The sequence below is a fragment of the Babylonia areolata genome, chromosome 31, assembly GCF_041734735.1.
Source record: "Babylonia areolata isolate BAREFJ2019XMU chromosome 31, ASM4173473v1, whole genome shotgun sequence".
Lineage (NCBI taxonomy): Eukaryota > Metazoa > Mollusca > Gastropoda > Neogastropoda > Buccinidae > Babylonia > Babylonia areolata.
Genome location: NC_134906.1, coordinates 15975155 through 16002905, shown reverse-complemented (window position 1 = coordinate 16002905; position 27751 = coordinate 15975155). Strand labels below are relative to the sequence as shown.

Here is a 27751-nt window from a genome sequence, read left to right as displayed (position 1 = left end):
GGTGATCCAGAAATGTATCTGCAATATAGGATACAGGAAAGTTAGATTCAGGTTGCTTAATATAAATAATAAATTGGAAATTATTGATGTCAGTATGGATTTGATCAGGCTGGTCATGTATGGCTCATCCTTTTAACAGAAACAATGGATAGCCAGGCTAAGCTATACATTTTTCAGCAGTTGGAGCTAAAGTTAAGCTAACAGTTCTGGGATCTTCAAACATGGCCAATAGAGACTTCCTGAAAATAATCTGTATTTTTTATCTGCACAAAAATGTGAGTTCTCAGGCAGGATTTCAGGCAGTGTACTGTGGTTGCATTACAGAAACAAGAGTTAACAGGGAGTCTTGAAGTCTGGACGTAAAATATTCTATTGAATTCTAACTTTTTTGCTTGGACAAATACATACATATATACAGAAAGTTGAACCAGCCATTAGTATTAGCTTTTTAATTTTAATGTGAAAGATTGCAAGAGCAAAATGTATCTTTCTTGACTCATCATCATACACCTGTGTGAAACATAGGTACAAATGAGTGGGCCATGTCTTAAAAATTATGTCCAAAGAAAGTGACAACAGGGAAACAGCCAGCCACATGACTGGTGCTGTGCAGGCATATGATGTGAAGGCACTTGCCAACATTTCCACCTGCAAGACACTCTTATTTGATAAATGCATTCAGATACAGATGGGGCTTAGCAATTTTGAGAAAGCTGAACAGGTGAGACAGAGGTTAAAAAAAAAAAGAAAGAAAAAAAAAAAACAAAAAAAAACAACCACTGCTGGATAACTCGCCTTCAAGATAGACCAGTTTGTTTTCCCTGTCTACAGTGTAAGGACTGCCACTCCTGCACTGGACTTGTAGCTGCAGTGGACAGTTCCAGAGACCTAAACATACAGTGGTATATATTCATAACAGTCCTAGAGACCTGGACACAGTGTTATCTCTTATGCTCCAAGAGACCTAGACACACTGGTATGTCTTTAGGTCCTAGAGACCTAGACATATATATATATTTGCTTCACCAAACCATGGAACGCAATGGGACCACCACATTCATGTGATTATGTGGGCATATTCATGGGGCGACTTGATGCTAAGCTGGTTGACACTTGTCCTGTACCACTCCTCTCATCCCTCATCCCATCAGAGCAGCAGGATGACTTCAGGCATTTAGACTGGAGCAGGTATAGGGATGATGGAATCACTATCCTGTTAGCTCCTGCTCATGTGGGAGTCTTTGAAAATCACTTAGTCTCTCAACCCACCAAACATTCAGTGGACAGTATCATGTGTTAAAGTGGCATCTTACCTTGACATTGGCTTGTCTATGAATGAGGGAAATATAGACTGATGTGTACAGCAAGAGTTCTCATGCTTACCTTCCCCCCACTAGTTGCCATCCTCCTCTACTGTTCAAGGGCCTCAGGAGTGGGGACAAGACTACGCATGATATGCAGTGAAGACGACCTGCTTGAGCATAGAATTGAGTATGCCCACTACGTTGCCTTGGCAGGTTGGAATTTTGACAAGGCAAAATCTGATCTGATGAAAGGTGCCAGAAGACAGGAGAGAACTGCTGACTGCCACCAGAAAAAGTAAACCAAAGAAACTGGCTTGGGTCACTACATTTGATCCACGATTCCCTTCCATATCAGAAATCATCAGATGTAACACCCATTTACTCTATGCTGACCCCCCAAACAAAGAATTTTTCCCCAAAAACCTGATAATTGCAGCAGACAGATGCCGCAGAAACCTGGGCAGTATGTACAAACCCACTGTCCCCAGGCGGTTTGTGGTTCATGGCCCTGACAACATCCGCACCTCGCTGTGACACCTGCAGTTATGGCCACTCACAGACCATGTCATTTCTCCTTGGGATGGAAGGCGCTGGCAGATCAACCAACACCTCTCCTGCACCACGCCAAACTTGGTCTGTCTATTGACCTGCAGACTACACCCGGAGGCACACTATGTGGGATGCTCCTACGATCTTACGAAGAGATGGGCAAACCACAAAAGTGACTGCAAACTGAGGAAACCAAATGTTTGGTCGCTGCCCATGTTTCTTCCACCCCTCACCCTTCTGACAGCAACCTCAGCTTTTTACAGGTGACAGCGTTGGAGCAGGTCAGCAAAGTAGAGGAGCTGAAAAGAAGAGAACTGTTCTGGATATGTAACCTTGGGACAATTTTTGTTGGACTGAACATAAGGGACATCCATGGGTTTTCATTGTAAACCCTAATTCATTGAGTTAGACTGGTTTGTCATGGTGGTGGTTACACACGATCACTGAGATACAGAGAGTGAGAGAGAAAGAGATGTGTACATAGACAATTAAGGAATATTTAGAACATTATGTATTTACGTAGTAAAAGATGTCATGTAAGGTCAGAAAGATGACGTAAAAAATAACATTACATCACCTGTAAGTGTAGTCTGTGACCAAGCTGCCGGGTAGCAGCGAAAATTCAGATTAAAAATTTTTTTTTGTTTAACAAAATAGGTGTTGGTTTTCAACTTTGTTTTATTTATTTTAAAATATATGTATGTATATGTGTGTGTGTGTGTGTGTGTGTGTGTGTGTGTGTGTGTAATGTACATTTATATAGCGCCCTTTCAAAGAGCTCAGGGCGCTTTACATGAAAGAACAAGTTACAAATGACATAAATCATTCATGACCACCCTCTCAGAACCTCCCTCCTCTGTACCCCTACTCTCCCTCACTCATTTGTCATGCGTCCAGAGTGAGCTGACATGGTTGGTGTTGGAGAAGGAAGCTGAGAATGCTTACAGATATGTTTTAAAAAGATGAGATTTTAGTGAAAAGTGAAAGGCAGAGATAGAATCAGATGTATGGATATGATGACGGAGGTTGTTCCAAGTATGAGGAGCAGCAAGAGGAAAGAACGTTCATCATAGGTTCTTGTATTGACACAAGGAAGTTTCAGAAGATAAGTCAGAACAAGAGTAGAGAGTTCTTGAGGGACTGATAAGGTCAGAAAGATAGGTCCTGCAGAGTGGAAAGCAGAATAGCAGACACGTGCAACTTTGTATTTAATTCTCGCTTCAGTGGGGAGCCAGTGTAGAGTACCAAGGTGGGGAGAAAACTGATCAGTACGTGGGATTCTGAAAGTCAGATGGGCAGCATTGTTTTGAAGTTTAATTTCGCTGAAGAAGATTTTGTATATGTATAAGTGTGTGTGTGTGTGTGTGTGTGTGTAGATAGATAGATAATTATAAATATATATACACATATATGTCTTAGATCTAGAGACCTAGACACACAGTGGTATATATGTTTTAATGTCCCAGAGACCTAGACACACAGTGATAATCACTTATGGTCCTAGAGACCTAGACACAGTGGTATGACTTACGGTCCTAGAGACCTAGACACAGTGGTATTATTATGGTCCCAGAGACCTAGACACAGTGGTATTATTATGGTCCCAGAGACCTAGACGCATAGTGGTATGACTTACGGTCCCAGAGACCTAGACACATAGTGGTATGTCTTATTGTTCTAGAGAGATAGACACACAGTGGTATACATGTCTTATGGTCCTAAAGACCTAGACGCACAACAGTATATATGTCTTATTGTCCTAGAGACTGAGACACACAGCAGTATATCTCTTATGGTCTTGGAGACTTGTACACACAGTGGAAAATGTCTTACGGTCCTAGACACCTAGATACACAGTGGTATATTTGTCTTATTGTCCTACAGACCTAGACACACAGTGGTATATCTCTTATGGTCGTATAGACCTAGACACACAGTGATGTACCTCATATGGTACACAGTGGTATAGTTTATGGTCCCTTGGGTCTGACATTTCTGCTGTAATATGGATTGGGTCAGATACACAAACTGAAAGGCAAAGATTGACAGGTTTGCATATAGCTTTGTTTGTCAGAAACATGGGTGCAGTTTTTGATTCAACTCTGTCCATGCATGACCATATCAGTAATTTATGTAAAACTGCAGACTTCCAAATGAGGAAAATGCGTACCATTTGACCATATCTGACTATTGAAGCAGCCACTCAGCTTGTTTGTTCCTTGATGCTAAGTCACATTGACTACTGGTCTGCCTTCTGATTTGTTGTCATGCCTTCAGATGATTTTGAACAATGCTGCAAGAATCATTTTCAGAAAGTCAAAAAAGGATAATGTTACCCCATTTTTATGTCAGTTTTATTGAATTGCCATATAGGCTAATCGCCACTTGAAGGGTCTCTCCCTTATCTGCTGTCTTTTATACTTAACCCCTTCCCATTCTCTCAGGTCTTCTGCTGATAAGCTGTGAGTTACTAAAACCTCTTCAAAGGACATTTTGCCAAAGGGCCTTTCAGTATCAAGCACCTTTTGTCTGGAATTCTCTTCCTCTGGATCTCCGTCACTTACCAACGCTGTCCTCTTTCAAAACAAACTTGAAAACCCATCAATTCAAACAGGCCTTCGGGTGTGATGAAGCATAGCTATCTGCATTCTTCCTCCTGCCCACTCCACTTTGCCCTCTACTGAAGTCATCATGTAGTGTGTGTGTCTTTGAGTGGATGTTGTGTGTGTGCGGGAGAGTGTGTGCGCGCGAGTGTACGTGCACGTGTGTAGGGTATTTTTGTGTGTGTGTGTGTGTGTGTGTGTGTGTTCATACGTGCAGTTTGTAGTATTGTCTTGGTGTGTAGATACACATGCAATTTGTAGTATTGTCTTGGTGTGTAGATACACGTTTTTTTCATGTGCAGAGGTATGTTATTTTGCATTATTGTATATGTGAGGTGCTTAGAGCCCATTACATGTGGAGTTTGTGCCATATAAGTATTATCTGTTATCATTATTTTTACTATTATCATAAAGTAGAATAAAAGCAATTTTTTGGTTGGAGCACAAGATAGTCCTACCAGGATAATGAGCAGAGGAAATGAAATGAGTGCTGAATGAATTCTGTTTTCAGATTCAGAATCTGAAGAAGACATGTCAAAGCGAGGAGCGGAGAGGAGAATGATGGGCCCCCCCCACTCCCCACCAAAGATGAAACGAGGTGGTCCCTCCCACCCTGGGCTGATGCATGGTCGCCATCCCTACGTGTTACAAAAACAGCATGGTCACCCCCCAGTGCCCAGTGGTCGAAGTAGCAAGCAGCATGTGCAGTATAACCACAGCAGCAGTGACGATGATGTTTTCATGGAGACAATGCCCATAAGACTTCGGAACATTCCTCCCTTCCTGCGCCACCCCCCACCCTTCCCAGAGGATATGGACGGGTACGCGCCTCTTTCCACTGAATACCCAGACTACAGACAGCAGCACTGTCATGAACAGGTCCGATATAACGATGATGCTGCTGTCTACAGACACGGACAACGAATGAGAGAACGCCACCACAGCATGCCACCAAGAGGTCGTGACACTTCAAAAGGTCGTGAACTGTCCAGAGGTCGTGAGCACTCCAGAGGTCGTGAGCACTCCTAGAGGGCGGGAGCACCAGCGAGGTACAACAGGTCACCCAGGTGTGTATTCCGAAGTTGTGTTACGTGACCGGCAGACTGTACCCCTGTCCAGTGGGGAGTCCAGTGATGACGCTTCATTGCGGCCACCTGTCTCTGCCAGTGATGACTTTGTGTACTGCTATGGCTACCCTAGCAGCCGTGGTTCTTCCAGGGAATCCAAGACATCTGGCTCTGTGAGTATGTTGTATTGTATCAAGCATCTTCTGTCTAGAATTCCCTTCCTCTGGATCTCCGTCACTTACCAATGCTGTCCTCTTTCAAAACAAACTTGAAAACCAGTCTATTAAAACATTGGGTGTGATGAAGCATAGCTGATTGTCTGCATTCTTCTCCTATCCATCCACTTTGCCCTTTACTGAAGTCATGTTGTGTGTGTGTGTGTGTGTGTGTGTGTGTGTGTGTGTGTGTGTGTTTCTGTGGGTGGATGTTTGTGTGAGATCTTCAGTTTAGTGTCTAGAATAGAATGTCTTTATTACCAAGTGTACCGGGGTCACAAGGAATATTGGGGGGGATAGTACATAACAAGATACGAACATAAATCGAAAGTCACACACAAACACAGATACAGTAGAAATAAGATAAATACAAGTGCATATCGATATAAAAACTTGTGCATACTCACGCATGCACGCACTGCACACACACCACACACACACACACACACAGACACAGACACAGACACACATACACACATACACACACACGTTTGAACAGAAGCTGCATATTATGACTAGATATTCAGGTAGATGGTTGTTGGTTGCACAATTCTTTTTATCACACTGGATTTGTCTATTCACTAGAACGAGAAGTGTTATTAGACGGAAAGAAGAGAGGTGAAAGAGAGGGATTGCTTGTGATTATTGGTGTAAGAAAGTATCGTTGTATGTATTAGAGGAAATGAAAACAAGTCTGTCATAAGAAATAAAAAGTTTTTATGAAGAGATGGTGGTGTGTAATAAATGAGGTGTTAAGGGGGGAAAATAAATGACTTTGATAAAGATACATCAAAGGAGGACAGCTGGACTGGAGTTTGATTTCCGAAAACATTCTAAGCACTGAATAATCATTTAAAATCTTTCCCGTGGCTAATGGAACATTGTTAGAAAAGTCATCAACTACAGTTTTTGGAATTGTATTATGCTTGGACAATGAGTAGATGGCTTACAGTTATTTGTTTACCACACATACATTTTACATTGTTGGAAAATTTTGTATGAAAGGCATTGAAACAAATTCTATACATAAGACTTGTAATTTGTCTTGAATGTGCTGTAGGTATCAGATTTAGAAAATATTTGGAATTAGCCACATTCTTTGTGTTTACACAATATTGGTAATATTATTTGAATCCATAAGCAATTTATTAAATCGATTTCTGGGTACATTTTCTATACTACTAAAGCATTCGGGTATATCTAACTGGATGTAGAATTGTATTGCACCTTCGAAATAATGTGCTGGTCTTCTGGCTGCTTGGTCTACCCATTCATTTGAAGATACTCACAGTGCGAAGGTACTCAGCAGAAAGTTATATTAATGCCCTGTTTTGTCAATTGATGAATATGTTTTGTTTCCATTGTCATCTCAGTTCACTTAAAAAAATTGAGATTTAATAGCTTGTAATACTGACTTTGAGTCTGCACATACTCAGTTTTTAGGTCTGAAATGTAATTTAAGGCCATAAGTATGGCTATAAGTTCAGCTGTGAAAATGGAAAATTTTCTACCAATATACTAGTATAATTTTTTCTATTCTGAATGAAGAAATTACAAAAGCCGCTCTGATTTATCATTTTCAAGAATAGATCCATCTGTGAAAATTCTTATATAATTTAATATTGATTTTTCCATATGGGAGTGTACATCAGTTTTGTTTTTTTTATATAGAAATGGTGACCGGTTCTTGGATAAATTTGTATAATTTTATGTCAAAGGTAGCTTTCCACTGCTTCCATTCAGGAACTGGTGAAAAGTGGGTATTTTTGCAACCTGTTCGTCTTTTGATTCTGTGGCACTAATGATTCAAATGTATTAATGGATTTCATGGACTGTATTTTCTTGGCTCTTTTAGCAAAATCTTTTTGTGAACTCGGGTTAATTTCTTCTTTTGAAAAGGTTTCATGTGCGGAAGATTTGATAACAAATTTTGCGGCTGAAGCTTTCCTTTGTTCATCAAGAGATAAAACACCTGCTTCTCTGTAGGTTCCTAAATTTGTATGAATGGGCACACCTAGAGCAAGTGTATGTGTTACAATCAATGCTTTGCAGCTTCTTTAGCAAATGCAGTGGAGCACTGAAAATTACCTCTTGAGCGTATGTCAAGCATGAACATACAAGGGAGGTAGCGAGAGATATCAAAGCTTTGGCATCTTGCCCCCAGTCATTTTTCATCATTCATTTTGCCCATCGCTCCTGGTGGAGCATAGGCCATCAACGACCCCTTGCCATCGCACTCTGTTCTGGGCTGTTCTGGCCATTCCAGTCCAGTTGGTCCCTTGCTGCTTCAGCTCTGCCTCGGTATCTCGTCTCCAGCTGTGGCGAGGCCGGCCTCTCTTCCTCTTTCCCTGCGGGTTCCAGGTCAGGGCTTAGCGTGTGATGCTGGACGCTGGCTTCCTGAGGGTGTGTCCGATCCAGCCCCACTTCCTCTGCAGTATCTGCTTGGCCACTGGTTCCTGTCCCGCTTGCTCCCACAGATCTTCGTTTCGGATCTTCTCCTGCCATCGGATCTTGTAGATGCGCCTCAGACAGGTGTTGAAGAATGTCTGAATCTTCTGCATCGTCTGTGTTGTCCGCCATGTCTCGCATCCGTAGAGCAGAATTGACTTCACATTGGAGTTGAAGATGCGGAGTTTGGTTTTCATACTGATTGCTCCAGATGCCCAGATGTTCTTGAGCATGATGAAAGTTGTTCTTGCCTTGCCGATTCTGGCTGTGATGTCTCGGTCCGTGCCTCCCTGTTGGTCAACCATGCTTCCCAAGTAGACGAAAGACTCCACCTCCCTGATGGGCTCTCCACCGACTGTGACTGGAGTGTTGGCAGTGGTGTTGATCTTCATCAGCTCGGTCTTCTTGATGATATTGAGCCCTGTCCTGGCTGACGTGGTCTCCAGGCGAGTGGTCTTGTCATGCATCTGGCTGTGGTTGTGTGACAGGAGCGCCAGGTCGTCAGCAAAGTCGAGATCATCCAGCTGTGTCCAGAGTGTCCACTGTATACCGTTGTTCCTGCCTGTTGTAGTGGTCTTCATGATCCAGTCGATGACCAGAAGGAAGAGGAACGGTGACAGCAGGCACCCTTGATGAACTCCGGTCTTCACCTCGAAACTTTCGGACAGCTGGCCTGCGTGGGCAGTCCTGCAGCTCATGTCTTGGTAGGTGCACCGGATGAGGGAGATGATCTTCTCTGGGACTCCATAGTGCCTCAGCAGCTTCCACAGCGTCTCTCTGTCCACACTGTCGAAGGCCTTCTCATAATCTATGAAGTTGATGTAGAGGGGGAAGTTCCACTCCAGCGACTGCTCCACGATGATGCGCAGGTTAGCGAACTGGTCGGCACAGGATTTGTTCCGCCGGAAGCCTGCCTGCTAGTCTGGGAGCTTGGGGTTGACAGCCTCTTTCATCCTTTCCAGTAGAACTCTGTTGAGAACCTTGCCTGGCGTTGACAGGAGCATGATCCCTCAGTAGTTGCTGCAGTCCCTGAGGTCTCCTTTCTTCGGCAGCTTGATGATGATTCCTTCTTTCCACTGGGCAGGTACCTCCTTCTCCCATATCTTGCTGAAGAGGCTGTATAGCATGTTGACAGCTATTTCCGTGTCTGCTTTGATGGCTTCTGCTGGTATCTCGTCTGGCCCTGCAGCCTTCCCATTTCTCAGTCATGATGGCCTTTGAGGTTTTGTCGCAACTGAGGGCAGTTCTGTCTCTGCAGGTGGAATGTCTGGTGGTGCATCAGGGGTGGGGCGGTTCAGCAGCTCCCTGAAGTGTTCTGCCCATCGTTTCAGCTGTTCCTCGGTTGCCAGTGGGTTCCCGTTCTTATCCTTCACTGGCTTGTCGGTCTGCTGGAACTTGCCTGTCAACTTCTTCGTCACCAGGTACAGGTCCTTCAGGTTCCCCTGTCCGGCTGCTGCCTCTGCTTGACTGACCAGGTCGTTGATGTATTCCCTCTTGTCCTTCTTGATGCTCCTCTTTACATCTCTGTCCGCTGCTGTGTACTCTTCCTGTGCCTTTGCCTTAGTTGCTCTTGTTCTGCTCGTGTTCAGCAAAGTTTTCTTCTCTTTCCTTGTTTCCAGCTTGTGGATGGTGTTGGCAGAGATCCATTCCTTGTGCTGAGTTTTCTTCTTGCCAAGGACCTCTTCACATGTGTCGTGCCAGAGCTTCTTGCTGTGTTCCCATTGTGTCTCCATGTCCATCTCACCGTCTTCTATCAGCTCTTGTAGTGTCTGGAACCTGTTGGAAAGGCTGGTCTGGAATGCTGCTTGTGTGTCTTTGTTTCTGAGCAGTCCAACATTGTACCTTTTCCGTGTGTTGTTGGCGTTGGTGAATCTCTTGAGGCGAAGTCTCACTGTCGTCGTAAGAAGGTGGTGGTCTGATGACACATCAGCTCCTCTCATCACTCGTACATCCTGCCATGATCTCCTGAACTTGCGGCTAATGCAGATGTGGTCGATCTGGTTCTCCGTGACATGGTTCGGGGATCTCCATGTGGCCTTGTGGATGCGCTTGTGTGGGAAGATACTTCCTCCTATCACCAGCTGGTTCAGGGCGCACAGGTCTGCAAAGCGCTCACCATTCTCATTCATCTGTCCCAGTCCGTGTGTCCCCATGGTGTCCTTGTAGCCGGTGTTGTCTCTTCCGATCTTCGCATTGAAATCTCCCATCAGTAGGGTTATGTATTTGGTTCCTCTTCTGTCTATCGCTGTCTGTAGTTGTTGGTAGAAGTCATCTTTCTTCTCTTCTTCCGCATCATTGGTGGGAGCATAGCACTGGATGATGTTCAGCCTGATGTCATTCTTCTTGGTGGTAAACTTGACTGTGATGATGCGGGAGTTGACAGGTTCCCAGCTGATGAGTGCCCCCTGTGCCTCTGGTGCCAGCATCAGGACCACACCCTCAGTGTGGGGGCTCCATCCTCTGTGTGTCCTGAATACAGCAGTTGCTCTCCAGATGAAAGTCTCATCTGTCCTGACTGTAGTCACCTTGTCTCACTCAATCCTAGCACTCCGATCTTGTAGTATTTCATCTCTTTCGCTACCTGGATGGTTCTTCCTGCTTCATACATCGTCCTGATGTTCCATGTGGCTACTCGCGTTGTTGTCCCGGGTGTCAGAAGGGGAGTCGGCCTTGCAGCTTCCTTTCGGCTTTCACTGCACCGCATCATAAGTCTCCGGGACGGAGACCCTTCCTTGCCCAGGTGAATGTTTTGGTTCTTTGTCGTTGATGCTTCTGTAACTGGTCTTTTTTACAGGCAGGGTAGTTAACCCTACGCAAACCCCTTTATCCTCCGGGCAAGGTGGTCCTGCCTTAGTCGCCTTTTATGACATGCATGGCAGGGCAGTGGGTCTATTCTATCAGTGCCCAACCCACAGGGCAAATCTTGCCCCCAGTGCTGTTTACAAATTATTTTAAGGAAATTTAGACCTTTCCTTGTTTTGTTTAATCTATACTTATAGTCAATATAATTCCATGAAAGTTTTGAAGAAAGATAGACACCCCAAAATTTAAGATGTTTTATCTTAAAATTGTACCATTTAATGTAAACACAGGGAGCTTTTCTGGGTCAGATCCTGTATTATGTGCATTTTTTTGTGTGTGTGTGGGCTGTGTGCACACGCAAGTGTGTGTGTGCACGTATGTGCATGTGCAGGTTATTTCTTTTTGCGTGTGTGTGTGTGTGTGTGTGTGTGTGTGTGATTGTTCAATTTGTAGTGTCTTGATGTATAGATACATGTGTTTTTTTCATGTGCAGAGGTATTGTTTTAAGTGTGTTTCGTGTATTGTGCTTAGAGTTCATTACACGGGGAGTTTGCACCATGTAACTATCATTATTTGCACCATATAAATACTATCTATTATTATTATTATTACTTTTTTTGTCACAACCTATTTCTCTGTGTTGTGGAATTAGGGCTGCTCTTTGCGGGGAGAGAGTCCCACGGTGCAGCGCCATTTTTTTCTGTTTGCAAGTGTTTTATTATGGTTATGTCAATGTGTAAGTGCCTGACGTATTAACACACACATATTGTTATATGCATGCATGGACTTTAGCATTACACTGTTGTGCACAAACAGATGAGTGCAGAAAACTGAAAACTGCAGAAAATGTGAAAAAACTTAACTTTGGATACTAAAATCAAAGTTCTTTTTGTGGACTGATGAACTGAGCCCCCCCCCCCCCCATACCCCCACCCCCATCCCCACCCCCAACCCCTTCATACTTCCCTCATTTTCCCCCACCCCAACAAAAAGACTTAAGCTTACTGATTTGAACTGTATCTGTTAACTTTGTTTATATTCCTAATTAGATCAGCACTACAAATACCTTAATTGACTGTCTTTGTTGTTTTGCCTGGTTGATTGCTTCACATCTTTGTCCAGATTGTGTCTGCACTCTGAATGCAGAGAGCCATACTGCTCATCTGATTTGTCCTGTTTTTCCTCCACTTTCAGGGGCATAGGGTTTGTTTGGTCCAGGGATTTGTTTTTTAAATATATATACACATCTTTGTGTAGTATGTGAGCATCTTTCCGTGGAAATGATTCTGTTTATTGAATCAGTCAACATCCAGTCATCGAAACACACCAGGGAACAGAGGCAGCATTTCAGGACGAGGGAGAGGTCAAGGGCCAAGTAGGGGAGCTTATCCTCCAAGCAGGCCTGCTGGTGATAAATGGAGTGAGTTTGTCATTTTGGCTGTTTGTTTGATTTTGATAGAGAAAACAAGATCCAAATCTTTTCATGTCATACATTACTGTGTTGAAGGATTTTACTTTCATTTGATCCTTGATGTATATATGTAATATCTTCAAATTGGAAGGTCAGCCGTCATTACTGACTATTAATGACCTGTACTGAGTATTAAAATGCAGTATCCTACGGTATTAATGTTTTGCCATATTTTGTGTCTTAAGTCTGGCTTATTCAAATCCATATGATCTGTCTTCACCTGTTGCATATTTTCTGGTCAGCCAAAAGCTGGTATTTAACCTTAAGTGGGATTGAGGATGTTTACACTTAAAGCACATTAGATTGTGCTCCTAATACCCATTTAAACACAAAACACAGGTTTTATGGTTTGCAGAATGCCACTGAATGAATCTGATGCCTTTGACAGATTCCAGGAATGTGCTTAATATAGTCTCATGTGGCCTAAGACTGTTGATTGATACATTTGTGAAACTTTAATAAGGTTCCTGGATACAATGCCATTGGTAATTTCCAAAGTGTAAAGATTTCTGTGAATAGCAGTAGTTGGTTCACATAGTCCACATTGTTTGTTGAAATATTTCTGAAGGTTTCTATAAATACAGTACTTTTGTAAGACTAATCCTGTTAATCTCACACCTACATCTCACTACAGTGGGGTTTATTTTTCATACGCCCTTCCACCAGATGTTGATGCACATTTTTTGGCATTTCTCTGATACATGGCAGATGAGTCCTGGAAATACTCCTTGCACTTGCCAGAGCTTTTCTTTGTGGTTGGCAACCAAAGATCGCAAATTTGCAGAATAAAGTAACTGTTGCTCTTGTTTTTCCTCTTTTTTTTTCTTTTTTTTTATAATTGTCTTCTCTGGAATAAAAAAAATTGTCCAAAATACAAACTCCATCACTATCACTGTATCAGTGTCCAAAAAGGTTGACTGTATTGTACCACTTCCTCATTCCCAGAAAAACAGATTTCTCTGAAATTCAGCCTGCGTCCCCCAAGGAAACCATGTCACCACAGTGCAGCACCCACCCCTCCCCCTTCAGTTTTGTTCCCAGTCTGCTGGTTTTCTTTTTCTATGAAACAAAACAAAACAAACAAACAAAAAAAAAAAAAACCCCAACAAAATCATAATTGATCACAAAGTGAATATAAGTAGATGTGTGCAAAAACATTTTTAAAGACAACAAAAATCGTCTGCATGAGGAATGTTTAAAGGCTTAACATATGCACACACACACACACACACACACACACACACACACACACACACACACGTATATATATATATATATATTTATAATATATATATAATATATATGTATGCAGAAGATGGATTATATATATATATATATATTTATAGATTAGAATAGAACAGAATAGAATGTTTTTACTACCAAGTGTACTGGGGTCACAAGGAATATTGGGGGGGATAGTACATAACAAGGTACGAACATAAATCGAAATCATAGACAAACATAGTAGATATTAGGATACATACAAGTGCATATCAGTATAAAAACTTGTGCATACTCACACATGCACGCACTACACACACACACACACACACACACACACACACACACACACACACACACACACACACACACACATGCACATGCATGCACACGCATGCACACACACACACATGCACACACACACGCACAAACTCTCTTACACACACACACACACACACACACACACACACACACACGTTTAAACAGAAGCTGCATATTACAAGTGGATGGGGCTGATGACTAGATCTTCAGTTAGATGGTTGTTGATTGCACATACTAGATTTGTTCGAGAGACAGAGCATTGACTGCTTTGGGGAAAAAGCTATTGGTGAAGCGATTGGTTTTTGTCCTTAGACTTCTGTACTGTTGACCAGAGGGGAGCATCTAAAAAAATCCCAAAAGCTGGATGTGATTTGGGGGAAACCAGAAGTAATGTGAGCATTTACATTGGAAAATTTGCTAGTTTTTAGCTTATACTGACATTTCTGATACACAATTGCTACTTTTTAAAACACTTGACAAGACGGTTTTCATTATGAAATACTGACTGCATGGAAACAGTTATGTTGTATTGTAACACCACTGTTTCCAGTCTTCTCATCTTAACAGTTCAAAGTTAACATTTTACATCATACTGGAATGGGTTTTTTTTAATTATTTTTATTTTCATTTATTTACTTTATGCATCTTGTGCTTATGTTTTTTTTGTTTTTTTGTTACACAAGTTTAAAGAGAGGATAGTATTTTTTTCAGTGTTAAGCTATATGTGTTCATTATTATCAAACCAGATGGAGATAAGTATAAGTGTTGCAGGAGTAAAACTTGTGCAATTTCCAAACTTTAAGAAACAGGTCCAGCATTTCAGCCAAACCCAGCCAGAGTATCAGGTGCACTTTCTTCTCTGTATTCTCTGTGGGTTTTATTGGGAAATGAAGTTTCCTTGCCTGACATGCTTCACACTGCTGTGGACAGATGGACTGACCCTGACATGTCACACTGTGGACAGGTGGACTGACCCTGTCATGTCACACTGTGGACAGGTGGACTGACCCTGACATGTCACACTGTGGGCAGGTGGACTGACCCTGACATGTCACACTTTTACAGGTGGACTGGCCCTGACATGTCACACTGGACAGGTGGACTGACCCTGTCATGTCACACTGTGGACAGGTGGACTGACCCTGTCATGTCACACTGTGGACAGGTGGACTGACCCTGACATGTCACACTGGACAGGTGGACTGACCCTGTCATGTCACACTGTGGACAGGTAGACTGGCCCTGACATGTCACTTTTACAGGTGGACTGGCCCTGACATGTCACACTGTGGACAGGTGGACTGGCCCTGACATGTCACTTTTACAGGTGGACTGACCCTGACATGTCACTTTTACAGGTGGACTGACCCTGACATGTCAGACTTTTACAGGTGGACTGGCCCTGAAATGTCACACTGTGGACAGGTAGACTGGCCCTGACATGTCACTTTTACAGGTGGACTGGCCCTGACATGTCACACTGTGGACAGGTGGACTGACCCTGACATGTCACACTGTGGACAGGTGGACTGACCCTGACATGTCAGACTTTTACAGGTGGACTGACCCTGACATGTCACTTTTACAGGTGGACTGGCCCTGACATGTCACACTGTGGACAGGTGGACTGACCCTGACATGTCACACTTTTACAGGTGGACTGACCCTGACATGTCACTTTCACAGGTGGACTGACCCTGACATGTCACTTTTACAGGTGGACTGGCCCTGACATGTCACTTTTACAGGTGGACTGACCCTGACATGTCACTTTTACAGGTGGACTGGCCAAGGCCAGACCCATGCAGCCAGGTGTGGGCCCTGGCCCCTCTCCCAGTCACAGAGGGATGAAACAGCACAGTCTGCCCCTTACCAGACCTGGCAACATGCACATGCAGCACAACGGCCTGGGCCACATTGTGAGGTTTTTTTCATTTTTAATTAATTTTTGATACAAACATGTGCGGTGGTGGGATGGTTAGAGCCTGGATTATCCTGAGTTTCCTGAGTTTGGTTCCCAGTTTCGGTGCCCCTGGCTGATGAGGGTGGAGTTATTTTTATCTCCCGGATCAACATATGTGCAGCCCTGCTTGTGTCTGAACCTCTTGTCTGTATGCACATTAAAGGTCCTGCTAAAATATACCCAACATGTATAGCCCTGAAAATGGAGTATAGCTGCCTATACAGTAGGGTAAAAATGCTCCTTCACATAAAATTATTCATGAGTGATTGTGGGAGCTGCAGCCCACAAACACAAAGAACGATGCACACACAAGAAAACAAAATAGACAACAGGTCACAAGGGTAATTGATACAGCAGGTCACAAGGGTAATTGATACAGCAGGTCACAAGGGTAATTGATACAGCAGAAGCAATGTCATTCTGCAGTACACTAGCAGGAGTGAACAACGGTGGCATCAGGACATTGTCACACACAAAGGTCGAATCGCTCTTTTTCGTTGGCCTTCATTGGTGTGATAAGGCAAGGATATGAATGGTGCTGACTTTTGTAATTGTACTAGAACACTGCTTTAGAAGTTTGTGCTTTTCATTTTTAAGTTTATTTCTAGAAATCAATTGACTTGAATTTGGTTTACAGCCAACTTTGTTCATTGCCTGCCTTTTCTGCCTTACATTTGTTCCTTGTGGACATGACATTTGTAACAGTGAGAAAAAAAAGATAAATTTAGACAAAAATTGTATTTGAATCTGAAATCATTTGTAAACTGAATCTTTAGCATGAATTAGTTACATGAAGTCAGTTTTTAGATAAATTAACCCTAGGCTGCCTGCATGACGAGATAACTCGTCATGGCAAGCATGTATGCTTCGCTGCCTGCATGACGAGATAACTCGTCATCGAAATATTCTGACTTTTCCCTGGCTTGCATTCACTTCCTTGGCAAAAATAGTGGTAGCTTTAGCCTGGGGAATCTCTCTAGATTCTATTCATAGCTAGAAACCCCATCTACGTCATGAAGCAGTCCTTTATTTGAACGTTTTGGTTGGGCCACTGTCCAAGTGTTTGCCTGACTTCTCTCCTCGCTCGCTCAACAAAATGTCGGACTGACGCCGTGCTCAAGACATGCAATCGTGACGAACTAAATCAACCATGATTTCTTTCTTTAGCTGATGCTCAGAAAGAATTGAAGCGTAAATTCGAAGAAGATAGTGATGAACATTTATAGGACGATCTGATAGAAAATAAAGGGAGTAATCAAGAGAGTGGCCAAGATGCGACTGTCAGTGAGTGATGCCGGCTGTACAGATGTTAGCAGACGACAGATGACCGAATTAGCAGCAGAGCGATATTCTTGGCACGCAGCCAACGCGGTCTGATGAGAACTGAATCAAGTGACCGTGTGAGAGGGGTGAGGAGGAGGGGGGTGGAGACTGAGGGGGCGCCCCGTGCCCTCACATCCATCTTATCACGTGTAGAAGTCACAATGTATTGTGTATCTATCTCTTAAAAAATATATATATATATTGTGGTTGTTCTAGTATGATTTTGTGTTTGCAGATATCCATTTGTCCAGAAAATATGTTTTTGTGCAAATTACCTGACTAATGTTTGTAATGAATAAGTTGAAAATGTGACAAAAAACAAAACACTGATTTCAAAACAACAGCATGTCACTAAAAATGTATAAAATGGGAAAATAGCATGTGTTTTGTATTCTTTATTCATTTACCTTTCAGAAAATATATACTTTTATGGGTCTTTCTCCAATAACAAAGAGCACAGAATTTTTTGAAAATTTATACCCGTTTTTTGTGAAAAAACCCTGGCAAATAGATTTCACTTAAATCTTATTTTCCTGGCAGCGAAAGGGTTAATGAATGACTGAATAAATATGTGGGAAATACAGAAGTGTAAAATGAAGTGGGGAGGAACTAGTCAAAGGTGCAATAAGTGAAGATAAATTCAAGTATTGTATATGTGCAAACCATATTGATTTGTCATTAATTGAACGCCTGTTCATATAAATGGTTTAAATGTGTGTGCATGTGCATGCACATTTGTGGGCCTGTGAATGCATGTGTGTGCTTGTGGGTGCACAAGTACACCCACAATGATGAATATTATAAACTCGTTTGTTGTGAACTTCTAATGTATGTTGTAAAATCATGATGAATGCTGTAAACTCAAGATAAATGTTACACACATTATGAATATTATAAACAAATGAGATGTAAACTGATGTGCTGTATGTGTGATCCCCTGAACAGGAAGCCAAACCTCAAGGAGAGGTGTCGTCCATGTCTATTGCTGAAAAGCTGCACCGCTTCATGCTGTTTGTTCGTAATGAAAATGCCACACGCATCAACGACATCCAGACGATAGAGAACGCCATCACAGGCTGCCACCTGGACCTGAAGACAGTGTATGAGGCAGAGGACGTGGGGGTGTACCAGGGACGCCACACTTTTTCCGGCAAACTGATGCTGAGTGGTGTGTTCCTAGCTCGAGCTGTGGGCCAGGTGAAGAGGGAACTGAAGCACGAGTGCTACAAGCTGGCTCTTCAGGTCAGCTTTCTGCCTTATCTTATTTGTAGGTCAACAAAAACATCTGTGATGAAGAATATTTAATGGGCATCAGCTATTTTTGTTGTTTTTAACACTGTTTGTGAATGTTGATACTGTTTGTGAAATACTATATGCTTATTCCTTTTTATTTGAATGCAACTGACTTTGCAAAAATCATTTACCTATAAAAAAAAAAGATTCTGCTGAAATGATCCATGTATTGTTATAGTGTTTAATTTGAATATTTAACCTTTTAAACTGGCAGTTGCCACATTTCAGATTCTTCAAGCAAAACTGTAATTATGAACAAGCATACATGTTGAAGATCCTCAGTTTCATGAAAATATTCTACTTCCCCATTTCACTTCTGTCATTAACAACTCTTTACTGTCTGGCACGTTTCCATCTGTGTTTAAATATTCAGTTGTCAAACCAATTCTGAAAAAGACATCTCTTGATTGAGAAAATCTGAAAAACTTTAAACCTGTTTCCAGTCTGTCTTTTCCGTCTAAAATGACTGAAAAGATTATTGTCCTGCAACTCTCAACACTTCAGTAAGAACAACCTGTTCTGTTCCTTGTAATCCGCTTATTGTGCTGGTCACAGCACTGAAACTACTTTACTGAAAATTGACAATGACCTTCTTATAGCCCCAGACAAAAATATTTCTCTTCTTTCTCTGTCAGCTGCCTTTGATACCATTGATATAACATTTTGATAAAACTGACTCTTCCATACTTCTGGTTCAGCTCTTACCTCTCCAACTGAAGCCAGACTGTTACTGCGAACTGTCTGCACTTAAGACCCGCTCCCTTAGAATTTGGTATTCCCCAAGGGTCTGTTCTTTGACCAGTTCTTTTTCTACTTTATATACAACCTGTTTCAGAAATTGTATCCCATTCTCTTTCACATAGCAATTTTTTCAGTTGTCTGATGATAATCAAATTTATAAGTCTGATCCAATCTCATCTTCTGAGATTATCACCTCTACTCAACAATGTATAGCTGACATAAAATCATGGATGACAAGCAACAAATTACAGTTGAATGATGAAAAAAACGGGAATGATTTTTCTTGCTCCTGATGGAGTCTCCCGTCGGCCCGACGGATGAGTAGGCAGGCAGGCTTATCTGTCGGTGTGTGTCCTCATATGGGAGAAGAGGCCGATGCGCAGCACTTCCCACAGGTGTTGCAAGGGAAAACGTCTCCAGAAGTTGAGCCCTCCTTCCTTCGCTCACGCTTCTCCTTAATGGCCAGCGTTCTCGTTTTCAAACGTCTTTATGCCACTAGAGCACAGCATCCTCCAGCGACAGCGGTCAAGGGCATCAGTTTCCCAGGAAGAGATGTCTATGTCACAGGCTTTGAGGTTTGTCTTCAAGGTGTCCTTGAAGCGCTTGCAGGGTCTTCCAAGTTCACGGTGGCCTTCCTTCAGCTGGCCATACAAAAGCATCTTCGGGATCCTGCTGTCTGTCATGCGGACGTGTCCTGTCCAGTGTAGCTGGCACTGGATCAGCAGGCTTTTGATGCTGGGCAGGCTGCTCCTCTCTAGGACCTGGAGGTTGGAGACCCTGTCATGCCACTTTATGCCGAGGATCTTTTGTAGGCATCTCTGGTGAAACTGCTCAAGTTGTTAAATGTGACGGCGATACGTCGTCCATGTTTCACAGCAGTACAAGGTGGTCAGCACAACAGCTCTGTAGGTTTTCATCTTGGTGCTGAGCCTGATGCCTTTGTTGTTCCATGGCCTGTTGTTGAGTCTGCCAAAGGTGGAGCTGGCCTTGGCGATGTGCAGCGTCACGTCTGCATCAAGGGCTCCGTTGCTGCATAGGGTGCTGCCCAGGTAGCAATACTTGTTGACTGACTTGATCTCTGTGTCATTGATCTTGATTGCAGGTGGGGGGTGGGGGTGGGGGGGGGGGAAGGCACTGGCGTTTTGTGAGCTAGCTGGTTGGTACATGGACTCGGTCTTGCTGAGGCTGATGGTGAGTCCAAAGCACCTGCAGGAGGTTGAGAACCTGTCCATAATGAACTGCATGTCCTCATGGGTGTGTGCAGCAAGCGCACAGTCATCAGCGAAGAGGAACTCTCATCAGTGCCTCAAACACCCTGGACCTGGCATGGAGTCGCCGCAAGTTGAAAAGTTTGGCATCTGTGCGAAACTGAATGTAGATGCCCCGGTCAGATTTGGAAGGCGTCAACCAGCATGGCATTGCTCGTAAACGTTTGCTAAATTCAGTTTCACTCCCCGAAGCTGTACAGTTAAATGGGTGCAATGTTCCAACCTAAAAAATTGTTCCAACCTTGGTGTTTACTTAGACCAGACTCTATCTTTTGAATGGCAGATTTCCTCGATCTGTCAAATCGGTTATCTTGAGTTACGTAGAATAAGTTCTGTTTGGCACTTTCTGTCTCAGGAATGCAACAAAACCTCTTTTCTGTTCCTTGGTCCTATTTATGTTTGACTACTGTAATTCTTTGCTCGCTAGATGCCCCAACTACTTGTTATCCAGACTTCAGAGAGTCCCAAACCATGCTGCACGGCTGATCTTCCCTTCTCCCAAATCTGCTCATATCACTCCTGTCCTTTATTCCCTCCACTGGTTACCCATTGAGAAAAAAATAAATTACAAACTCTCCTGTGCTAAAGATTTATGATTGGCATGTCTCCTTACTTTCCTGAGCTTCTGCATTACTACTCTCCATCTCGCCAGCTTTAGTCATCAGGTGATGTCTCATAAAAATTCCATTCTACAGAACCAGATCATATGGAAAACACACTCTTTCCAGGCTTCTTCGGCATGGAACTCGCTCCGTTTCCTGTCCGTCATGCTGTTTCTTGCCCTTCTGTCAAAACCTCATTGAAATCATTTATTTCCAGCCATTCAAATCAGTAGATAACTGTCTTCATATTTATGTTTTAGTCAAGTTGATTTTTTACTTCGTGTGTTTCTAGTATGCATACATTATTTCTCATTGTAAACGCCCAGTGTTTTTGTATCATTAGATTGGGTGCACCAAATGTCCTTTTATTATTATTATCAAAATATGAATGAAAAAGAATGTTAAGTTGTATCAAATGACTATTTGTACATGACAAATAAAATACTATTTACATGTCTGATTACCAGTTTCTGAATCCAAAAAAAAACATATTTGAAACTTCTTGAATATATATATTTTTTTAATTAGATATTTGCTTTTTTGTTATGGGAAAAATGATTTATATCAAACTTTTTGATAAACAGTAAGCCCCTGTGGTGATACTGTGGGATTGGTGGTGTTGGGGATGGGGTGGGGGGACTTTTTCAGTTATATGTAGCATCCCCACCATCTGGAAATCCTTTCCCAAACTGTGCATTTTTGTTACTTTTATAATTTGTTGGTCTTTTATTTTTCTGCTGTTCTTTTCCTTCATTTCTTGACTTAGTCCACCTTCAGCTGATGGTTAGCTTTGTATGCAAACTGAAGAGGGTCAAAAGAAGGGGAATATGGTAGGTGTGGTGGACAAGTAGAGTGCTGGATTCTAGCCCATGTTTCCTTAGTTCAGTACCTGGTTTTGGCACAACTGGTGGGTTAAGAATGGAGATTTTTCCAGTCTCCCAGGTCAACAGGATTATATGCCGACCTGCCAGTGCCTAAACCCCTTTGTGTGTATTTGTGTGCGGAAGATCAAATATCAAATATGTATGTTAAAGATCCTGTAATCCATGTCAGCATTTGATAGTTATGGAAACGAGAACATGCCCAAGCAAGCACACCCTGAAAACAGTGTATGGCTCCTTATATCCTACATGGTGGGGTTTAAATGGTCATACACGTTAAAGCCCATGTGTACCTACGAGTAAAGCAGATCTTTAGGGATGTGGCCTTCATCCATTCGACAAACATGACTGACCATGACTCAGAAGGGTGAAGACAGTTGGCAAGCCTGCACGCTCAAGCACTTCAGTGTTCGGGATCTTGTCCTGCCATTGGATTCCAAGAATGTGTCTGAGGCATTGGAGTTTGGAACTGTTTAGTCTATTCTCTTAGGCGGAATATGTGGTCCATGTTTCACTTGAGTAGAGCTGGGTGCTAGAACACAAGCTCTGTACACCTGCATCGTGGTGTTCACCGTCAAATGTTTGTTTGACCACACCCTCTTGTGAAGTTTGGACATGACCCTGGCGGCTTTCGCAATTCTTGAGTTGATCTCTGGCTCGAGGGAAAGATTCGAAGTAATTGTTGACCCCAGATACAGAAATCGGTCAACTGAGTTCAGCTTGTGGCTCCCAATGTGGATTGCTGGAGGAGAGTTAGTGCCCTGTTAGTGCTTTACGGCGAACTATCAGAGGTATCTAGGCTCCAAGGCCGCCCTTGACTAAGATTCAAAGACACTTGCAAAAGGAACCTGAAAAGTATAGGTATTGATGTGCTGTCCTGGGAAAGCCCTGCAGACTCATGTGGACCCTGGAAATCTGCCATTCAGAGAGGGGTGAAACAAGCAGAGAGAAGCCGCATTGACTCGCTGAGGAGAAAAAGAGCCACACGCAAGTCAAACTCTGTAAACCAAGCAGCATCTATCTTTATCTGTCCCACATGCAGTAGAGATTGCCACTCCAGCATCGGTCTACACAGCCACAGCAGGAAGTGCAGTGCCCGGCAGTGACTACATTTCTAGTGCAGCCATCATCTCTTGAGACAGGAGGCCGACGACGACCTACGAGTGAACAAGGAAGTTGCAGCCAACAGTTGTAGATGGGGGAGTACAGGTTTTTAGTTACTGCACTCTTTGATGTTTTCATGACTGCAGTGAAAGCAGGACAAATCCTTGAGGCAGATAGGTTGTACTTTATTTGGACCAGGAAGGATTGATTTTTTCCTAATTCAATTTTGCACTACAGTTTTGATGGAACGAAGATTATGTCAAAGATCCTAGACAGCTGGGCTGTGTATTTCCTTGAAGCCAGTTGGTGTGTCAAGGTCAGCAGTTAACATTTTCAGATGACTGAAATGACATCTGATAATTCATTTGAACTGTGAACAGTGGGAGGAGGGATAATCTTGGGCACATCCGCATCTGAGAACAATATGTCAAACTGGAATAAAAATTTTGTCAGAGTTTTGTCAGTAATATCAATGGTCTGATCACTCATTTTATTTGTAGTGATGTTGTGGAGTCCAGTCCATACATTTTAAAAATAATTTCCAGATATTTTTGTCTTAATTGTGAAAATGTTTTGTTTGGGAACCCTTTTATCACATGACTAATAAAAGTTACCTCTTTTCCCTGACACTTTTGCTTACAGCATAAGAGGTTTAAAATGGCTTCAACTGTGGCAGAGTTGGTAAGGCACTGGATTTCTGATTCAGTAGTAATCAGGGTTCAGGGTCTCATTCTGATTCAGTGATCACTTGTAATCAGGGTTCAGGGTCTCGTTCTGATTCAGTGATCACTTGTAATCAGGGTTCAGGGTCTCATTCTGATTCAGTCTCATTCTGATTCAGTGATCACTAGTAATCAGGGTTCAGGGTCTCGTTCTGATTCAGTGATCACTAGTAATCAGGGTTCAGGGTCTCATTCTGATTCAGTGATCACTTGTAATCAGGGTTCAGGGTCTCTTTCTGATTCAGTGATCACTAGTAATCAGGGTTCAGGGTCTCGTTCTGATTCAGTGATCACTTGTAATCAGGGTTCAGGGTCTCTTTCTGATTCAGTGATCACTAGTAATCAGGGTTCAGGGTCTCATTCTGATTCAGTGATCACTTGTAATCAGGGTTCAGGGTCTCATTCTGATTCAGTGATCACTTGAAATCAGGGTTCAGGGTCTCTTTCTGATTCAGTGATCACTTGAAATCAGGGTTCAGGGTCTCATTCTGATTCAGTGATCACTTGTAATCAGGGTTCAGGGTCTCATTTGGGAATGGTGTTGTGTCCTTTGGGAAAGACTTTTTACTCTAATTTTTCTCACTCCACCCAAGTGTGAATGGGTATGTGAGTTTGATTGGGGAAGGTTAAAATGGAAGAAGAGGATTGGGCACTGCCTTCCTGTGAGAGCCCTTGATGCAGTGGCTATAAATTCACTACCCCTGTACTGTAAAAGGCTATGGGACCTTTTGCCTTTAATCTAACATTTGTGTCTGCAGGTCCTGAGGTCGAAGACGGTGGTGGAAATACTGAAGCAGCATGACATCGGCATCGAAGCCATCCGTCAGAAGTTTGAGGAATGCAGCTCGGCAGACACAGAGGCATCAGTGAGTGACGCGGTCGTCAACCTAGCCAGTGCTGCCCCCATTGCTGTGGCTATGGAAACCGTGGCCACCACCGAGGAGAGATGGCAGGATTTCATTAACTATTTGAAGGGCTTGAACCCTGACATGGGCAACACCATTTCAAGGTATAGTTTAAAACTTGGGTTTTTGTACAAAATGAAGAAAACAAAACAAAAAAAACAACAACCCGAAACCCCAGCCTGCATTCTCCTTTTGAAATTTGATTGGTAAAATAAGTATCATACAGCAACTCTTTTTTTTTTTAAAAAAAAAAAAGGTATTCACCATACCAAACATGAGCTGAAGACTGGACTGGGACATGTTCTATGTTATTGATGTTAACGGGACTATTTTATTTTCTATCATTAAAAGAATGTAATTATGTGCACTGGACTTTATTTCATGTACTATCTCTTCCAAAATTGTTTTTTTCTTGATTGGACTAAACTCAGATCAGCTCTGTTTTGGCACATGTTCTATGTTTCAAATAGTTTTACAGGATAGAACTGGTGATACTGGGTCCTTCTCAAATGATTTCACAGCATAAAACTGGGAATATTGGGGTCTGTTTTACAGTGGTTTGACAGGATAGAACTGGCGATATTTGGGTCTGTGTTATGGTTTGACAGGATAGAACTGGCGATAATGGTGTCTATGTTATGGTTTGACAGGATAGAACTGGCGATATTGGTGTCTTTGTTATGGTTTGACAGGATAGAACTGGCGATATTGGTGTCTATGTTATGGGATAGAACTGGCGATATTGGTGTCTATGTTATGGTTTGACAGGATAGAACTGGCGATATTGGTGTCTATGTTATGGGATAGAACTGGCGATATTGGTGTCTATGTTATGGTTTGACAGGATAGAACTGGCGATAATGGTGTCTGTTATGGTTTGACAGGATAGAACCGGCGATAATGGTGTCTGTGTTATTGTTTGACAGGATAGAACTGGCGATAATGGTGTCTATGTTATCGTTTGACAGGATAGAACTGGCGATATTGGTGTCTGTGTTATTGTTTGACAGGATAGAACTGGCGATATCAGGGTCTCTGTTATTGTTTGACAGGATAGAACTGGCGATATTGGTGTCTGTGTTATTGTTTGACAGGATAGAACTGGCGATATTGGTGTCTATGTTATGGTTTGACAGGATAGAACTGGCGATAATGGTGTCTATGTTATGGTTTGACAGGATAGAACTGGCGATATTGGTGTCTTTGTTATGGTTTGACAGGATAGAACTGGCGATATTGGTGTCTGTTATGGGATAGAACTGGCGATATTGGTGTCTATGTTATGGTTTGACAGGATAGAACTGGCGATATTGGTGTCTATGTTATGGTTTGACAGGATAGAACTGGCGATAATGGTGTCTGTGTTATGGTTTGACAGGATAGAACTGGCGATATTGGTGTCTATGTTATGGTTTGACAGGATAGAACTGGCGATATTGGTGTCTATGTTATGGTTTGACAGGATAGAACTGGCGATAATGGTGTCTGTTATGGTTTGACAGGATAGAACTGGCGATAATGGTGTCTGTGTTATTGTTTGACAGGATAGAACTGGCGATATTGGTGTCTATGTTATGGTTTGACAGGATAGAACTGGCGATATTGGTGTCTATGTTATTGTTTGACAGGATAGAACTGGCGATATTGGTGTCTGTTATGGTTTGACAGGATAGAACTGGCGATAATGGTGTCTGTTATGGTTTGACAGGATAGAACTGGCGATATTGGTGTCTGTGTTATTGTTTGACAGGATAGAACTGGCGATATTGGTGTCTATGTTATGGTTTGACAGGATAGAACTGGCGATATTGGTGTCTATGTTATGGTTTGACAGGATAGAACTGGCGATATTGGTGTCTGTGTTATTGTTTGACAGGATAGAACTGGCGATAATGGTGTCTGTGTTATTGTTTGACAGGATAGAACTGGCGATAATGGTGTCTTTGTTATGGTTTGACAGGATAGAACTGGCGATATTGGTGTCTGTGTTATTGTTTGACAGGATAGAACTGGCGATAATGGTGTCTGTGTTATTGTTTGACAGGATAGAACTGGCGATAATGGTGTCTGTGTTATGGTTTGACAGGATAGAACTGGCGATATCAGGGTCTGTTATTGTTTGACAGGATAGAACTGGCGATATCAGGGTCTGTTATTGTTTGACAGGATAGAACTGGCGATATCAGGGTCTGTTATTGTTTGACAGGATAGAACTGGCGATATCAGGGTCTGTTATTGTTTGACAGGATAGAACTGGCGATATCGGTGTCATATGTTATGGTTGACAGGATAGAACTGGCGATATCAGGGTCTCTGTTATTGTTTGACAGGATAGAACTGGCGATATCAGGGTCTCTGTTATTGTTGACAGGATAGAACTGGCGATATCAGGGTCTCTGTTATTGTTTGACAGGATAGAACTGATGATATCGGTGTCATATGTTATGGTTGACAGGATAGAACTGGCGATATTGGGGTCTCTGTTATGGTTGGACACACTGAGACATACGTATACAGCTGGAGGGAGTGCGGAAGCACCGCTGATGAGAAAAATCTTGTGGAAAGGAAGTTGCCGTTTGGCCATCTTGGGCTGCTGTCCCTGGCACAGAAACACATGTTCTGTATGCATCAACACGGTGTGCTGTTGTGTATTCAGCCGTACAAACAAGTTTTGCTTAATTGCAAATGACAAATACAATTAGAATGACTTTTCATAAGAGTATATTTTATTGTTCATCATTAATTTCTAACGTCAGCTTTCTTCGTAATATTCATAGCCTATAATTCAACTCTGTTGTCAGTTGTCTCTCTCAAGCTGCTCCTTTTTATGTGTATATGAATCACAAACTTTTGGTTGATTATCTAGCTAGCTGTCTGTCGACTGATTTGTTTCTTGATATCGGGGTCTATAACTGATGATGTACACGCTTAGTTTGATCACTTTACAA

General features: G+C 42.5%; 1 protein-coding gene across 1 annotated transcript in view; it reads left to right on the top strand.

Annotated features, from left to right (window-relative positions):
- LOC143276030 (uncharacterized) overlaps positions 1 to 27751 on the top strand; it is a 74624-nt gene that overhangs the window by 919 nt on the left and 45954 nt on the right. The window contains exons 2-7 of the mRNA XM_076580416.1: positions 1398 to 1517; positions 5449 to 5696; positions 12291 to 12408; positions 15781 to 15920; positions 18233 to 18529; positions 24657 to 24907. Coding sequence (XP_076436531.1) covers positions 1398 to 1517; positions 5449 to 5696; positions 12291 to 12408; positions 15781 to 15920; positions 18233 to 18529; positions 24657 to 24907 — 1174 coding nt within the window. The remainder of the gene's footprint in view (positions 1 to 1397; positions 1518 to 5448; positions 5697 to 12290; positions 12409 to 15780; positions 15921 to 18232; positions 18530 to 24656; positions 24908 to 27751) is intronic.